Genomic DNA, 18,266 nt, shown 5'->3' with positions numbered 1-18,266 from the left:
GCACTGTTTATGTGCTTTCAAAAGTATATGGCTTGGGGACTGGGAGTTTGGCCTAGTGGTAGCGTGCTTGCCTAGCATTCACGAAGACCCGGGTTTGATTCCTCGGTACCACATACATAGAAAAAAGCTGGAAATGGTGCTGAGGCTTAAGTAGTAGAGCTCTAGCCTTGAGAAAGTCCAAGGACAGTGCTCAGACCCTGAGCTCAAGCCCAGGACTGGCAAAAAAAAAGTATATGGCTGGGAATGTAGGGAATGTAGCTCAGTAGCCTAGTACTTGCCTAGTATGTGTGATGTCCTGGGTTTTATCTCCAGTAAACCCATCTTTCAAAAAAAAAGTACAAATAAAAGTACGGTTAAAATGCACATCGCATGAACTGCAGTTATAATACTTGCTACAGGAAGCAAATGTTTTAGCATCTGTTCATTTGAGACATAATAACTCCTAAACCTCTGGGGATAGGACTCTGACCAACAGATGGAAGCCCATGTCTATATGGAGCTTGCATTGCAAAGAAAAGAATGTAAAACAAATGAAATCGATAAGTAAGGTATGTAGACTATCAGATGTAATAAACTAGAATAAGTGTTTAAGGAGATCAAGAGGTATGTTTTGGAGTAATAGTTATTTAAAATAGAATGGTCAGTGTTTTCCCTTCTAGCATAAACAAGCATCAAGACAACTAAGTGTAATATAATTAAGATTAGCTTGAATCAGTTTGCCTCAGAAAGTATGACTAGAACTAATTTTTTTCCCTCATGAGTTAATTTTAGTAAGCTTTTAGCAAGGACTTCCAAAATGGCAGCTCAGGTTCATTTTTAGTTCAGTGAGGAATAGTTCTCATACATATGCAGCCTGGAGTCAGTTCTGCTTCTTGGGCTGGATTATTACCAAGCTCTTAACAAGGAAAATGAAGAAATATAGATGACTCAGGAATTCACTAGCCATTTGCATCCTGCATTAAACATGATTCCCTGAATCCAGAAACATACTTGTACCAGATTAAGAATTTCTGGGCCAAGGATCTTTACGTGCAAATAATAATAATAATAATAATAATAATAATAATTATTATTATTATTATTATTTTGAGATTTGAGCTGAGCTTAAATTTGAGGATTTGAGTGGATATTCAAGACTAATGTATTTTACGTTAGCATACTAGCACTATGAACTATCTCCTGGGGGATTGGTCTAAAAAAGGTCTAGAGTTCAAGAAGAATATTTTTCCTGCTCTCTACTCAGCCTTGTCCCTCAGCAAAATAAAGCATTCCTTTCAGTGTTACACTGTAATATCTCTACACATGACAGTAGCATTTCAATATCACACCTAGGCATCAACAATGTCGTGATTAAAACACATTGTATTGGGATACATTCTAAGAGTAAGGCCCTATTCCAAGAATAGGCCCTTAAGAAGGAAGATGTTGGGTGGAAGGGGGGAAAGGGAGACAAAAACATGAAGGGGTATCAAGGTTTGAGAAGTAATATACCCATTACCTGACAAATATAACCATAACCCCTCTATTCATTATCCTGACAATAAAATACAATAAAAAAGAAGGAAGATGTTATTTATCTCGATGGGCACTGGTGGCTGACACTTAGCTACTTAGGAGGCTGAGATCTGACAATTAGGGTTTGAAACCAACCCAGACAGGAAAGTCTGGGAGATTCTTACCTGTAATTAACAACAACAATAACAAAAAAGCCAGAAGAAGAGCCATGGCTCAAATGGTAGAACACTAACCTTGAGTGTCAAAGCTCAGGGATAGTGCACAGGCCCTGAATTCAAACCCTGGCATACCCACATATACCCAATTAATAGTACAAAGGCTGGGTGGCAGTGGCTCATGCCTGTAATCTCAGCTACTCAGGTCATTGAGACCGAGGATAGTGGTACAAAATTAGCCCAGAGAGGAAAATCCATGAGACTCTTACCTTCAATTAACCCCCAGAAAACCGAAAGTGGTGCTATGGCTCAAAGTGGTAGAGCTCTAGAGCAAACAGTCTCAGAGACAATGCCCAGGCCCTGAGTACAAGCCCCAGGACTGATAAAACAATGATGATGATACCAACATATGAGATGTTACCTAAAATAATGCCAATATGAAGTTGATCTCATGTTTCAAAGCCATTTATAGAAAGGGATATCTCACAAATGACTCCTTAAATTGACAACAGATTATACTTACGTTTTAGTAGGTATGGTAAAATGACAGAATACCTGAAGATGGTGAAGGTTATTAGAAGTGAAAGATAAATCCAAACAGGAGAGATAGAATGAGGAAGATGAGAATGTTCCAAACTATTTGCTTAGGTCCTCTACATAACAGTCTGGGATGGGCAGAAGCTGTGGGGCAGAAGTTTACATGTGGGCATGCATATGCACAGTGTGAGACCAATAATGACAAACCAATAAGGCTTCACATAACTTATCAAGAATTTACCCTTATCAAGAATTTTACTTCTCCTTAGCACTGCTGTGTAGAAAAATGTTTAGTCCTAGATAATTCTATAATGAGGTATTACATCACCAGACCACATAAATAGATACCATATAACTACAAACTACTAAAAATAGACTAAGTAAATTTCCTTTCCTTTTCCTAAAAATAAAAGCCCAGAGAAACTGCTTACCTGATATACCTCAGAATGAAAGCTATTTTTGGATACTTCCTATACGAATTCAAATAGATTTTTCAATTGAAAAATCACAGCAAACAACTTTTCTTTCATTTCTCTGGGACCTTGAGGAAGATGATACTGGGTAGGTGTGGAGTGACAGATGAAAAGTTGTTATTTCAAACTACAAAAAAAGGAAAGCAAACCACTGTAGAATAATTTGAACTCATAGAAACAAATGCCTCCTTCAAATAGTGGTTTTTCTGTTGGTCTGGAGCACAAGACCCTATGTTACACTAAAAATTTTCAATAACTACCTTAATATCCAACAACAAAGTCTCCCAGGAGTATTTTGAAATGCTTCATATTATGTTATATACAGGAAGTTGTTTTAGAATCAAGTGTACAAAAGCAAAAACAATCCCAATTTAAAATTAGGAAAGTAATTTAAATAATGTACTTGAGGCTAAATGTAAGACAGAAGAGATGACTTTGTTCTTTAGAAAGTCTCCTCCTTTCCGATTTTCTTTCCTCCTCCTCTCCCTTCTCCTTCCCTTCTTTTCCTGCCCTTTCTTTACTCTTTCCTCCTTTTCTTGACAGTATCTGATTTGTTGCCCAGGCTTTCTCCTCTTGCCTCAACTTCCTTAGTAGCTAGGAATATGGGCCCGTGGGCTAGCCCAGGTTTCCCTGGCCTCCACTTCCTGATTGCAGGGACTATAGGCATACATCACCACACTTAGCTCCACTGTATCTTCATACTTGACATATTCACATTGGGAGGATTTCAAACGCAGGATCTAACAGTTTAATATTCTTTTGTAAAATCTTTTTTTTTTGTGGGGGAGGTATGATTCTCAGACCCCAGGTTCTTGCTATTAAATGTTTGTGCTTGCTATGTCCTGTTATCACATTAGTGTTCCCTCTCTCTCTCTCTCTCTCTCTCTCTCTCTCTCTCTCTCTCTCTCTCTCTCTCTCTCTCTCTCTCTCTCTCTCTCTCTCTTTTTTTGCAAGTCCTGGGGCTTAAACTCAGGGCCTGAACACTGTCCTTGGGCTTTCTCAAGGCTAGAGCTCTACCATTTGAGCCACAACACCACACTTCCAGCTTTTTCTACGTGTGTGGTTATCAAGGAATCGAACCCTGGTCTTTGTGTATGCTAGGCAAGCACTCTTACCACTAGGCCCAACTCCTGGCTCCCATTAGTTCGATTTCAAATTTCAATTTCAGTTCAGTCTAAGCAATTTTTGCTACTGCTACTTTTTTTTTTTCTCAAGGACCTGTACCTCTGCCTGGCACTGGTGACTCATGCCTACAATCCTAGTTATTCAGGAGACTGAGATCTGAGGACTGCATTTGGAAGCCAGCGTGAGTGGGCAAGTCCCTGAGAGTCTTATCTCCAATTAACCTCCAAGTATCTGGAAAAGGAGGGATGGCTCAAGTGGTAGAGTATCATCCAAAAGAAAAGAAAAGGATTTGTATTACCCCCCTGTCTTTACAACTGATATTCTCTGTTTAATTCCATTAGTTATGAATAAATCATTGGATGTCTGTAAGATCTCATCCATCTGTCAGGGGTAAAGAATGAATGTACAGAATAAGCAGGTGCTGGGCATGGAGCTTCGTATCTGTGATGTGTGCACTTGGGAGACTGAGTCAGGGAGAACCCAAGTTCAAGACCATGGCAGACTATACAGTTAGTTTCAGATAAGCCTGAGCTATACATTGAGACATTGTCTCATAAAATCTATAGTAATACACACACACACACACACACACACACACACACACACACACACACACACACATTGGGAAACACTGAGATGATAACTCAGTGGTAGAGCACGTGAGACCACTTGCTTTGCCTGCTAGAAGTCCTGTGTCCCACACTCAGGACTGCCCTCCCTTCACCTCCTTTCCCCTTTAGAAAATGGAGAAAGGGAAATTGGAATGTCTCTGTGGGCTTGAGTCTCTGCTGCTAAGATGGAAGCTGACAAGGTGTGAGGTATTATCCTCCCAGCATTTGGTTTACCCTTTTCTACTTTTTCTTGTGCATAGGAGGGCAGTGTTAAGTGTGGAGGATGCATCTGGCCAAGAAGATGGCAAGTGAGGCTTCATGAATGGCTGGTGATCTTAAGCAAATCTGCTCTGTGTCTGAAAGCCAAGGGTCCTGTCAGTTTTTTCACAAAACAACAAAGGCCAGTTTAAAGATCCTTACAAGAGGCATCGGATTAAATTCAAGACTGATCTTGATTTCAGGGTTTAACTTTTCCTCTTGTCTGGAGGAAACAGGATCCAGGAGAGATATGGAAGAGGAATGTGTCATCTTTAAAGCTACTGAGTGCTACCATATTGGGACACTGGAGCTCGTATGCTGACATTTAACCTTAAGCAAGACTGAACTGCCTGTCAGAAAAAAAAAAAATCTTTCCCATTTCACTGTGAATCCTACAAATGGGTGTGAGTGAAAATTTCATGCTAGATGAATTAGATTCCTTAAGTAGGAAATTATAACAAAATTAAGGCAGCAAATGTGTGAAAGTGCCCCTCCACTTATTTTCTGCCTGGTGGGGTACTCCAAAGCTCATTTCTTGGTCCTTTTTTTTTCTCTCTAGCTATAGTATCTAACTGGTGCCAGCCAATCCAATGCCATCATATACTCTCCACGTGTGACAACCTCCAAATAGACGTCAATCCCAGACACTTACCTAATTGTCTACACCTTATCTGGATGTGTAGCAGTGATCCTGATTTTTACCATATCTGAATTAGAGTTCAAATACTTTTCCCTCAACTTATTTTTTTTCTCAGTATCCTTAATCTCAGCAAATATCAACTCTATTGTCCCTAGACCTCGATCAAACCCTCAAGATCGTCTTTGTGGCTACTCTTTTTTTAAAAAATTCTGAATCCATCAGCGATTCCCTAATGTTTTGTCCTCTAAATTGACTCAAGATCTGACCACTTCTCTTCATTAACCCAATGCTGGTCTAGTCCATCTTCATTTTTCATCTTAAAATAATTTCTTTGCTTGCTTGCTCTGGTTTTCTTAGGAATAGCAAGCCATTATTTACAGTAATTTACTGAACCTTTAAAGTCAAACCTAAATACAATGACCACATCAACTCCATGTATGCATCATTGAACTTCAAAGATCAATGTGTTGCTATTTTTCTTTCATCTATGCACCCCCGTGCCCCATATTTTGGTATATTTAAAAACAGACTCCCTTACCGATCAGATCAAATTGCTCATAACTTTCCAGTTGCTTCTAGTCTTGGTAGAGGCCAGATCTTTTATGGCAGTTTACAAGGCCTAAGTGATCCATGACTATTCCTGCCTCACCTCTCAAAGCTGCTTCCTGCCTGGGCTCTGCCTCAGCTGCTCAAGGATAGGAGATAGGGGACTGACTGGGGAAGTGTCTCCGACCTTAGGGGACAACCTGGCCCCGGTGGCTTGCTCCTGTGATCCTAGCTACTCAGGGGGCTGAGATCTGAGGATAGTGGTTTGAAGGTAGCACAGACAGGAGAGTCCAATGAACTACCAGAAAACTGGAAGTGGATCTGTGGCTCAAAGTGGTAGAGTTGTTATCAGGGACAGTGCCAGGCCCTGAGTTCAAGCTCCCCGACCAACAGAACAACCAGACCTTAGACACCATCACCGTATGGTGATGAAGCTAGCTTCACTGCCTTGGCTCCTGATGCGATGGGTTGCTAGTGGGACTGTTGAATTCCCATTTCTAACGCGTTTCTTAGGTGCTCCTGTCCCAGGGGGATACTTGGAGAAGTCCCAGACTTGGAGAAGTCTGCATCCTCAAGGTGCAGGCAGGATCTTGCAAGACTGTGAACTGCTTTGTGTGTGGATATGGGACTTGAACTCTGGGCCCCTGCTAACTTTCTGGTGGCAGATAACTGGAGATTTAGAGTCCCATACACTTCCCTGCACCGGCTGGCTGTGACCCACCGTCCTCAGATCTCCTGGGTAGCCAGGATGACAGGCTTAGTCACCAGCTCCCGGATCCACTCTGGTCTCGGGCCCCGGGCATTCTGGGCATTGCTCAAGGCTCCCATTATTCCATCTTTGTGTGGCTGACATTTTTGAGAAGCCTTCCTGGATGTCTCCTCTCTAGCTCAGCACCGGTCTCTGGTCCGGGTTCTCTCCCCGACGTCCAGACGGGCAGCTGGCAGCGGGCAGAGCCCAGCCTCGCTGGGGCCGGGCGTGGACGAGGTCCCGGCCCCCTCCCCACCCCGATGCCTCGCTGGGGGCCGCCGGACCGGCACGTGCCTGGCTCTCCTCGGCCTCGGCTTCGCCGGCGAGACGGGCAGGAGTGGGTGATGGCGCCGGTGCCAGCCTCCCGGGGGCAGAAGAAGGATGCTGAGGTCCGGGGAGGAGGACGCCACGCCCGGGAGGCGGAGCGGTAAGCGCACCGGGCTCGCTCGGTCCCGCGGGGCTCCGGGGCTCCGGGGGCTCCAGCCTCGCCGGCGTCCACGCGGCGCGGCCCGAGCGGCGGCCCGGGGGCGGCGGCGGCGGCGGCGGCGGCGGGCGGGAGAAGGGGCGGCGCCGGGGAGGGAGGCGGGGGAGGGGGCGGCGTCCTCGCCGCCGCGGGAGGCCGCATCGCCGTCGCGTCACCGCGGCGGCGCGGGCCCGGGCCGAACCCGGAAGTGGCCGTGCCGCCCGCCCGCCCGCCCGCGCGCGCTCCGCCCGCACCGCCCGTCCGGACGCCGTCGCCGACGCCCCCGGGGCGCACTCAGGCGCGGGAGCCGCGCGGGCTGACGGACGGACGGACGGAGCGCGCGGAGCCGAGCCGGGCCATGGCCGCGGGGGCCGACGCCGCCGCAGGTGGTGGCGCGCGGTGAGGCGAGCGCGGCGGCCGCTCCGGGGCGGATGGAACGCGGCGCGGCGGGCGGGCGGTGCCGGCGTCCGCGGCTGGAATGGTGCTGGCGGCGGCGGTCGGTGCCTGCGTTCTGAAGCCCGAGAGGAGCCACAATGGAGACGCCGCCGCTGCCTCCCGCGTGAGTGAGGCGGGCCGGGGAGCGCGGCGGGCGGGGAGCGCGGCGGGCAGGGCCGGATGGCTGCGGCGGAGCGCGGCCGCCCCGGGGAGCGCGGACCCGGGGGATGCGGGGCGTGACGAGGCGCGGGGGCCGCAGTCCCGCGGCGGGCGCGGACGGAGCTCAGCCCTCCCGGGCGGCTGGCCCTGGCATCCCCGGCGGAGGGAAGGTTCGGGGGGAGGCGGGCGCCGGGGCCGGGGCCGGTGGCGGGGGGGCGGCGCGGGGTCGCCCGCCGGCCCGGATCGGGAGGGAGACGGCGCTCCGCGCGGCCAGTCCCGGGCGCCCGGCGGGCGCGGCGGTCTCAGGTGATCTTGGATGCCAGGCTGGCCGGCTTTTCTCGGATTTCTCACGAAATTAATCACCCGAGGAGCGTCTGCATCTCGCTATCCCAGCCGCGGCCATCGGGGTGTGTGACCTTTACCTGGCACCCCCCCCCAAAATAAAAATGAAAACAAATGGAATCCAGACATCCCAACATCTTCTTGTCTCCCTGGTACCCGGGGAAATTAGAAGTGTGTCGACCTGCCAGACACAGGTGGCTTTTGTGTGTGGTTTTTTTTTTTTCCCTCTCTCGATGCCCAAGTACCAGCAGTCACCTGCAATAAAACTACTTTTTAGAAATCATTAACAGCTGGAAAAAAAAATGATGGGGATGATGTTACCGCATTGTACCGGATTATTTTTTTTTAATTTTATTTTGGTTGGGGCTTTTAAAAGATTAGATTGGTCAGAGTGGATTGGAAAAGGCCCAGGAGTTCTGAAAAAAATTTCCATGTCGATCGGCTTTCCTTCGTTTAGGCTTGGTGAGGAACAGGAGCCCTTTGCGTGGACGGGGCTCACCCCGAGGTCGCCGTGTACCTCTTCAGGCGAGCTGATTCATGGAGCCCCCGCTCCCCTAGCATTTACCTCTTGTCACGGGTGGTACCAACCTCCTCTAGCTGTTGGGCAGAATTCCAGCTACAATAGGAATAATTAATTGAGGCTGATATATATATATATATACATACATATGTGTATATATACATATTATATATGTATACATATAATACATATATATAGAGAGAGAGAGAGAGGGGAGGGTCTCGAATCCTTTGGGGAGAATGGATGGGATTCTAGAACTAGTTTCTAAAAGTACATTAGGGCATTTTCTTCTTGGATGGAACAGGTCAGGGAGAGCAGCGGAGACAGAGCGGATGACAGAAGTTATCTTCGTTTGCACCCTCTCTTGGGCTGATCCAGACAGCTCGGGCTCAGAGCTGCTTGGGGGTGCTGTGCTGTGAGGCTCTGTGGTAGCCATGCTCTCTGGCCAGGTTGGAGAAGACTCTGGAATCCCCGGAAAACACCCTGGTGGATTATTAGCCTCAGCTACCGAGCACAGCACTCGAGCCATTGAGATTTCTGTCCAGGTCAAGAGGCACCAGGACAGGATGTGCTTTGTCTCCGTGGATCACACCTGTGTCATACGTGTTATATGTACTAAAGCCGGTTGCTTTTTCTATCGGTTCTCTGCAGCCCCCTTTTACATATGCAGCAGAGCCAACTGAAGGAGAGAACAAGAAGCACTGAAGAAGCAGTTAGAAATAAGGGTGGGGAAAAGCTCAGGGTCTGAAAGGAGGGAGTCCAGACAGGATGATTTAAATGTGGGGGGGGAACCCCAGAAAATAGTTGTGTACATGGCTAATATTGGTAGACTGAACGTGAGGCAGAGCAACTAAAGCCTAATTTTGATATCCAGCACAGTTGTTCAGTATTGAGACTCCATCCACCGCTGTAGAACAATGAGAAGCTGAGATACAAGGGAAAACCTGGAATGCCAGTGTGGGTGAAAGAATTGTTGAAATGCCTTTCAATCATGGGTGTCTAAAGTCACAGAGACATTTTCACTGTTTGTACCTTTTTAATTCCATATACAAATCGGTCTTTTTTTTTGTTTGGCAGATCCAGAATTCACCCTAGTTCCAGAATTTGGTATAGTGATATTTCCTTTTCTGTAGAGCAGTAGTTATTCCTCCCCTCTCCTCCTCCTCCCCCCCAAGCATGGTGGCCTGAATGCTAGCCACCTGGAGAGTGGAAGTTCAAGGCCAATCCTAGCAGAAAGTTAGACTACATCTTAAGAAATAAAGCGGGTAATATATGCCTGTGATCTCAGCTACTTCCCATGCTAGCCAAACAAAAAATGAGACCCTCTTTGAAAAAATTACCTAAAGCAAGAAGGGCCAGAGGCATGGCTCCAATTGTAGAGCCCAACTAGCAAGCACAAAGCCCCGAGTTCAAGCCCCAGCACATCCACACCAACACTTTTTTTTCCCCTCTATGTTCCAATATCCTTGCCTCCACTGTCATTGACCTCCATTCAGCTTGGACCCAAGGGTCCTGGAGTTAAGAAATGCCAACAGTATCTTGGGACTGACACTGGGCTAAAGCCAGGCTAGGACTGAGACTTGTGGGTAAGTACAGCCTTTCAAAAGGTTAGATTTTCAGCTGAGCTCTAGAGTTAGAAAAAACGTTGGACTTGGATTTAATTGTGCCTTGGATGATACAGTTGAAAGCAGAGATTCAGAATTGTCTCTCTCTGGGTGTGTTTATTCATTCAGTATGCAAATATTTGAGGGCCTGTCTTTGCCCAGCACCCCGGGGTGCTTTTGCTCCTGCTTCTTTTGGAGTGCATTGTCTTGGAGGGGCATCAGGCATCTCTGTCCCCTTCATGGCAATCCCATTGACTTGCCTGCTTTATCTTCTGTCTCCAAATTCTACTTATTCTTTTGTGGTTCTTAGGTTGTCCCTAGACTTCGTGTTCTCACTATTGCTTTCTCATCCTTGAGAAGATGTGGCATTTAGATATGGTTGCATCTTGGGATCTGGAGAATATGAAAGCCATGTGACATTTGCTTCTGATCAAACCTGAAAGGTGTGCATGTAAAAATTATGTGTAGACTTGTGAAGAAATTTCAGGGAGGAAACCAACCCATGCAACAGGAAGTAAGGCTGAACAACTCTGACCTCAGGAATGTTGTAGGCAAAGGTTCTAGCTGTTAGAGTTCCTTGCATGGATTCCCTCTCCTGTCCCCCCTTAGTTCTGGGACTTGAATTCTCGGCCTCGGCACTGTCCCTGAGCCTCTTAGAACAGAGGGCTTCATGCATGCTAGGCAAGCTCCACCACTAGCCTCCTTCCTAGCCCCTTTGTGTGGATTTTCATAATTACTAAATTGAAGTGAGGCCATGTGGTTTAGGACTCCAAGCCCCCCTTCTAACCTCTCCTCACAGACTGTCTTGGCCTTGATTTCCTCCTGGCTCCCTTTTTACAGGTCGGTTTGTTCTCTACAGGCTTTGCTTTGCTTTTTTGCTTTTCTTTCACACCAAGTTGATACATCGTAGTGGGTGATTCCATGTCACTAGATTCTTGTCATCAGAGGTGTTCAAATACAGGCAGATAACTTGTTGACCATGCTCTAATTTAGGCAGCTGCTGACTGGCTGTATTAGAGCAGGAGTTTTGAATTTTAACTAACCTGTTTTTTTGTTTTAATTTAAAGGAGAAGTCTAGCATAGAAGTGCTGAGTTTCTTGTTTAGTGAAGTAAAAGAATTATTGACTTGATTGCTAAAATGGATTGAAGCACTTGGGAGGATAAGGTCATGAGAATCCAGAACTGAAGCCTAACTTTGACTATATAGTGATATAGATCCTGTCTCAAAAAATTCAAAGAATAAAAAAAATCCTTCCAAATAATAATTACCAACTGTTACTAGTTTTTGTTGTTGCTGGTTTGAACTCAGGGCTAAGGTGCTATCCCTGAGCCTTTTTTTTTTTTGGTCATGGGACTTGAACTCTGGGCCTGGGCATTGTCCCTGAGCTCTTTAGCTCCAAGGCTACCACCCTACTCCTTGAACCACAGCACCACTTGGAGTTTTCTGGTGGTTGATTGGAGATAAGAGTCTCACAGACTTTAGTGCCCCTGATGGCTTTGAACCGCAATCCTCAGGTTCAGCCTCCTAAGTAGCTAGGATTCCAGGACTAAGCCACTGCAAACCTGGCTGCTATCCCTGAGCTTTTTTACTCAAGGGTAGCGCTCTACTACTTTGAGCCACAGAGCCACTTCTGATTTTCTGGTGGTTCATTCCAGATAAGAATCTCATGGACTTTTCTTACCCAGGCTGGCTTCAAACCTCCATCCTCAGGTTTCAACTTCCTGAGTAGATAGGATTATAGCCATGAGCTACTGGTGCCTGGCTACCTTGTTTGTTTGTTTGTTTTTTAATGAAAGGTGCTTTTCATATGCAGGGAAGGATATACTTACCCACTAAGGGACTGTCCTTCAATTGGATAAATGTTTTATGAACACCTGTTGCATAAGCCTAGTTTTGAAAGTACTGTAAAATGTTGTCAAAGCTTGAGATTTACGACCCACTAGACCAGATGGCTTTCATGTACTTTATAAGATTGAATTATTGTGAACGTGGAATTTTGTGGATTACTCCAATATCTTTTTTTTTTTTTTTAAGAGCACTAGTGTGTCTTCTTGGTTTTGTTTCATTAGTCCTAAGTGTAAGATGAGCATTTCTCATATCAGAGGTGAATCTCTTCAGTGCTAGGTAAAGATATTTAAAATATTTAGAGAAGTAATGGTCCCCCTCTGGCCCTCAGTGAGGAAGAACGGTTGAATTAGTTGTGCTGAACAAAGTGTTCCCTTTGGGGATAATGTGGAGGTGCATTCGGGAACTAGAAAAGTGGGTTTTGGAAATAGCATTTGTGTCATAGTCTTAAAAAATATCCGAGGTTGGGAAATCCATCTCTGTTCAACCAAAAAGCCCAGAACCCTTGTTTTTGATTCCTATTCTATAATGTATGTAGTGGTAGACGTTTAAATTCTGAGGATGACTATCCATTTAGTCACTAGGCTGTAATGAAACAGCAGTAGGGGTGATTTTTTTTTTTTTTGAAAACCATTGGGGTTTTTATTCTTTTAAGAATTTATCTTTTTGCCAGGCGCCAGTGGCTCACATTTCTAATCCTAGCTACTCAGGAGGCTGAGATCTGAAGATCAAAGTTCAAGGCCATCCCTGGCTGGAAAGTCCAGGAGACTCATCACCAATTAACCACCAGGAAATCAGAAGTGGCATTGTAGCTTAAAGTGGTAGAGCACTAGCCTTGAGCTGAAGAGCTCAAGTGCCCAGAAACGGTGTCTATGACTGACAAAAAAAACCAAAACCTTTTTTTTTATTAGCATGTTGTTTACAGGAATTTCTTTGTGGTATTTCCATATGGATCTTATAGTCTTTCCACTTGGTTCAGAAAAGGGAAATTTTCAGGTCTTTATGGCTTTTATTTTTGTTTTTAAACACACTTCTAGGCAGGTTGGTGATGAACTTATTATGTAAGTCCTCCAGCTGGGATTGCCCCCATGTGCCACCATTCCTACCTCAGGTCCTTTTCTGTTGTGTCCTATCAAGTTCAAATGTATCTACTGTTTATGATGGGGCAGTTCAGGTTTTGTATTCCTACTGGTTGGTTGTAGTCAAAAAGTCTTTTTTTTTCCCTTCATGGTTAAAATGAATAGTAAACACATACTACTAGAGGTGTTAGAGACTAGGAGGAGGGGTAGCAAGCCCGAGTTCTGATAGGGTCAGGATGTGTTTGATAAGCGGGCACTTGAGCAGAGCCTGGATTGGAAAAGCAGAATTCTAGGTAGAGGAGACGGGAAATGGAAGGGCACTGCATTCTTTCCCCACCGAGAAAAGGCTGTAGTCAATGTGTCTAGACTTTCTGTGTGTTGTTCCTATTTGCTGACATTTTGGATTGACATTTGCTGAAGTATTCCTTTTACTGATGGTGCCTTGAAAAATAGGGCTTTGCTTTCCATGATACCACGCACTTTCCTCCCTCAAGTTTTAAGTTTCAGAATGTGATTTACATACTTTACTAATTACTAATCTTATCGACAGTCTTACACTGTATGCCTCTCACTAATGTTTTCCTTACTTTTCAGTTGAGGAAATGCAGGTTAAGTTACTTTTTCAGGCTCATAAATATTGGAAAATAGAGCCTTGCTTTCTCCCTCTTGAACACTTTCTACCTTTGATATATGGCTTTTGTGTTCATCAGCAGTAGCTGTTCCTCTCAGCCCGAGGCTTTGGCCAAATTTTTAGTCCACTATGAATTCTCTGTTATGGCTGTATCTGTGTCTTAAGCCTGCTTAGGCCTGGAATTTTGAGCTTTGAGTAAAAACTGTTTCTAAAATGAGTTCATTATCTTTGTCCGCAAATTGGCTGTCCTTTATAAACCCTTCCACTTAACAGGTGGATAACCATTTTCCTCGTCGTTGATATACACTGAAGCACATTTAACGTCTCCCATTCCTGTCTTCCACGTCTATTAGTCCTCCGTGTCTGTGGAATCTTTTAAGTGTCTGATTGCCTCCATTGTCACGAATGGATTTCATCTCTCAAACCCTCACTCCAGCGATCTCCTCTTAAACTTTGAATTCTGTGTGCTGTCTCTCCAACAGTCAGTCCACCATTTTAACCAAACATTGCAGTCATGTGAAATGACGTACCCAAACCAAGATGCCCAGCTAGACAGCCCTAGCTGCCATCTATCATGTCACCATTTGTCTGAAATGTTGCATCTCTGTACTGACTTGTGCCATTCCTTGGGGTTAGGTAGATGGGAAATAGGAGAAGGATCTTGGCTCAGCCTTCCTGAATCCTCCAGTGCCTGGTACTTGCAGTAGGCACCTAGGCAGTACCTACATATTTGATTTCATAACAGTTTATGGCCATTCTACAAATTACTAGTAACTTTGAATAGAGTGTTGCAATTAAAACTGAAGAGGGCCAATAAAAATCAACGAAAACATCTCCATATTCAGTTTGGTTGCTGACCTCAACATTTTTCTTCTTTGTATGCTTTTTTTTGTGTGTACTGTTTTGCTTGCTTTCTTTCCCTCCCTCCCTCCCTCCTTCCCTCCCTCCTTTCCTTCCTCCTTCCTCCCTCCCTCTCTCCCTCCTTCTCTACTGGATTTTGGAATCAGGCCCTTCAACTTGTTATGCAGATGAACATACTCAGCCCTTATTTGATTTAGTTATTTCTCAGATAGGGTCCTCTGTTTTTACCTGGAACCAGCCTCAAAGATCCTTTTACCTAGAACTTCCAGGGGGCTTGCCACCATGCCTGCCTTACTAATTGAGATGGAGTCTAACATTTTTGTGTAGCCAGGATTACAGAGGTATGCTACCACTCCTGGCTGCTCTGTGGTATATAATGCTTATGCAGCTCCCTGAGATAAATAGATGAGGGACTATTATATTTAATGCTACAGTTTAAATGAGGTATATTCACGGATTAATTTTTTTTTTTTTTTGCCAGTCCTGGGCTTAAGGTCAAGGCCTGAGCACTGTCCTTGGACTTTCGCAAAGCTAGAGCTCTACCACTTGAGCCTCAGCATCACTTCCAGCTTTTTTTCTATGTATGTGGTATCGAGGAATTGAACCTGGGTCTTCTTGCATGCTAAGTAAGCACTCTACCACTAGGCCAAACTCCTGGCCCCTCATGGAATAAATTTTTATAAGTCAAAAGTTTAATCCTAAGGAAGATAAGTGACTAATCCATATTCACTTGCTTAGTATTTGGCATAGTAGACAGGACTACACTTAAGGTCTTTCACCTGATTCTGGTCTTCTTCTAGTGCCTTCTCTGTCAGTTGCTAGAATATATAGCCTGCCAACTGAATTGCTGGATTGTATTGCTGCTGCTGCTCCTCTTCCTCCCCCCTTCCTTCTTCCTCTCCTCTTCCTCTTCCTCCTTCATAGTAGAAAGGGCCTGGCTCTGTCCCTGAGCTATTTTTGCTCAAGGCTAGCACTCTATCACTTTGAACCACAGAGCCACTTCCAGTTTCTCATGGTGGTTGATTGGAGATAAGAGTCTTATAAACTTTCTTGCCATGGATGGCTTTGAACTGTGATCCTTAAATCTCAACCTCTTGAGTAATTACAGGCAGGAGCCAATGTCCATGGCTTTGCTGCTGTTTTTTTTTTTCTCCCCCAGTCCAGGGCTTGGGCTCAGGGCCTGAGCCCTGTCCTCGGACTTTCTCAAGGCTAGAGCTCTACCACTTGAGCTTCAGCACCACTTCCGGCTTTTTTCAATGTATGTGGTACTGAGGAATCGAACCCAGGTCTTCGTTCATACTAGGCTAGCACTCTACCATTAGGCCAAACTAATTACTGGCCCCTGCTGCTGTTTTTTTAACCAATCAGATGATGATGGTATGGTGAAAAATGACAACAGAAAAGCCAGAAACATGGTAAGAGACATAGAGATGTTTTAGCCTCTCACAACTATTCCACTGACAGTATTTTGTTAATTGTTTATGAAGTAGTAGTCTACAAAAGATAGATCTTGCATAAGACATGCTTTTGCCTCAGTCCTTTTCCTGGTAATATAGTCACTGTCAGGGACAAAAAGTGCCTGATTGTACTCTGTTTGTCATGTAGGTGGGAGGGAAAGAGGGAGAGAGCTGAGTTGAACTGAAGCAGAGCTTTTTACAGCTCTATTGTTCTAGAGATCAGAGCACAATTATGCGCCATCTTCCATCAACCTCTCTACCTCAGACACCCCAGCCACCTCCTCCTCCTGGTACTTGTGCTTCCACTCCCTCGACAGAAAGCCATCCAGTCCCAGGGGGAGAAAAAGGAAATGCTGCCTCTTCTCTGGACCTCATAGACTCAAGGTCCTGCTTTTTTAACTGCTAATCCATTTTAATAAAATTTGGGCCTTTGGTATCTTTTCTAGATGTTTCTTTTCCACCTGTGGGAAACCAGTAATACAACTTTAACAATATAGGCACTGTAACTTACATATGCAATGTCATTATGATATTATCTTGAAGCATTCTGTGAGTCGAGAAAGCATAGGAAATGTTTATTTCACACAATATCTCACTGCCAGCTCTAAGGGTGTATTTACCAATAGAAGTTTTTTTTTTTTTTTTTTTTTTTTTTTTTAATGGAGCTGGCAATGAAACTCTACCACTGGCCTACGTCCTCAACCCAACCCAAGTTCTGGATCTCTACATCATGTCAACAGTGTTTTTTTTTGTTTTGTTTTTTATAAAAACATAGTTATTGGATAATTTGGCCATAAATTTGTAGATTACAGTTCATCCATTGGCTTCATGCCTAATGAAAGTTTAAATTTGTATATGTAAAATTTGCCATATATCTTCTTGCCTTTAGGTACTTGCAAAAACTCAAACTACAAGCCAAAATGTGTGAAAAACTTTCAACTTTTTTTTTGGTAGTACTTGGATTTGAACTCAGCTTGCTAGGCAGTTCCTCAACCATTTGAACCACACCCGCAGTTCAAAACCACCCTTTCACAGTCCCTGAGCAATATGTTGGTTGGTTAACAGGTGGAGGCAAAGGATGTGAGAACATTTTGTTGGAAAATGGTAGGATGACATAACAGATGTTAGTTAAGATGTGAGTTACAGTCACATCTCCACTCTCGACATCCTAACTTGTCTGCGGGTCCCAGCTTCTAAATGTGTGGTGATTTGGAAAGAGTAGGAAAAAAAAAAAGGAGGAGAAATACAGTAATGGGAAACTTTTTGAGCATGGATGGTGACTTTGCAAACAACAGCTACTGATGTGAACTTGGCAGAGATTTATGAGTACAGGTGGGGTGAGTCACTGCATACAGGGGAGTCTTGCAGCTTCTGAGGTGAATGCAGAGAGCGGAGAGCAGAGCTGGTAGCTACGAAGGAGCCCAGTGTTTATGTTCTGATTTGGACCTTGCCTTTGGTCCTCCATGAGATTTTGCAGTAGTATCATCTGCATGAATTGTTTCTATCAGGAAACTCTGAAAATATGTTTTCTCCAGTGCTCTTTCTCAATCTTGTATGATCGCCTTGGGGTGGGAGGTGAGCGGGTGATGGGGTGGGGTGGGTGACATCACCTGTTGTTGTTTTAAATCGTGCAGAGCAGCTCTCCCTGGGAGATGCTATCATTCTCAGAATCAGAGTTCTGAAAATAGTTCTGAAAAGAGCTTGTCTGATTTCATGTTTATGCATAAGGTAAAAAAATTGCTTGGGCTCATTTGGTGTTTACCGAGCCTCTCCATTGGAAATCACTGTTCCAAAGTAACTAATAAATATCTAGTAACTAACAAATTATTCCTCATTTCTAAGATGTCCCTGGAATTGGTGGCTCACACTTAACAATCCTAGCTACTCAGGAGGCTGAAATCTAAGCATGTCAAGTTTGAAGCCAGCTTGGGCAGAGCAGTCCTCTAGATGCTATCTCCATTTAACCAGGAAAAGTGGCTCAGGTGGTAGAGTGCCAGTGGTGAGAAAGCAAGCTGAGAAATCCCTGGGTTCAAACCCGGGGGATTAAACCTGTTGCAACAGGTTTAAAAGTTCTGCTTTGTCATAAAGTCTCGACCATTTGAGGAAAACAACCTTGTTAACAATTACTTTCCTCTTCAGAATTTTAGTTAATGTCATTAGTGTGTGTGGTCTTCTTGGGCCATCAGACAAAAAGTCATCTCAGCTGAGAAGACAGCCTTTTCCTCCAAGGCAGTCTTGGAGGAAGTTTGTTTGTTTGTTTG

At 44.7% G+C, this 18,266-nt stretch overlaps 1 protein-coding gene across 1 annotated transcript in view; it reads left to right on the top strand.

The window, feature by feature from the left end:
• Nucleotides 1-7,371: 7,371 nt before the first annotated feature.
• The window catches only part of Klhl2 (kelch like family member 2), a 72,776-nt gene continuing 61,881 nt past the window's right edge, over nucleotides 7,372-18,266 (top strand). The window contains exon 1 of the mRNA XM_090354223.1: nucleotides 7,372-7,630. Coding sequence (XP_090210349.1) covers nucleotides 7,605-7,630 — 26 coding nt within the window. The 5' untranslated portion in view covers nucleotides 7,372-7,604. The remainder of the gene's footprint in view (nucleotides 7,631-18,266) is intronic.

Source organism: Megascapheus bottae, chromosome 20 (assembly GCF_031878675.1).
Source record: "Megascapheus bottae isolate mThoBot1 chromosome 20, mThoBot2.hap1, whole genome shotgun sequence".
NCBI lineage: Eukaryota > Metazoa > Chordata > Mammalia > Rodentia > Geomyidae > Megascapheus > Megascapheus bottae.
This window is presented reverse-complemented; position numbering and strand designations above follow the sequence as displayed.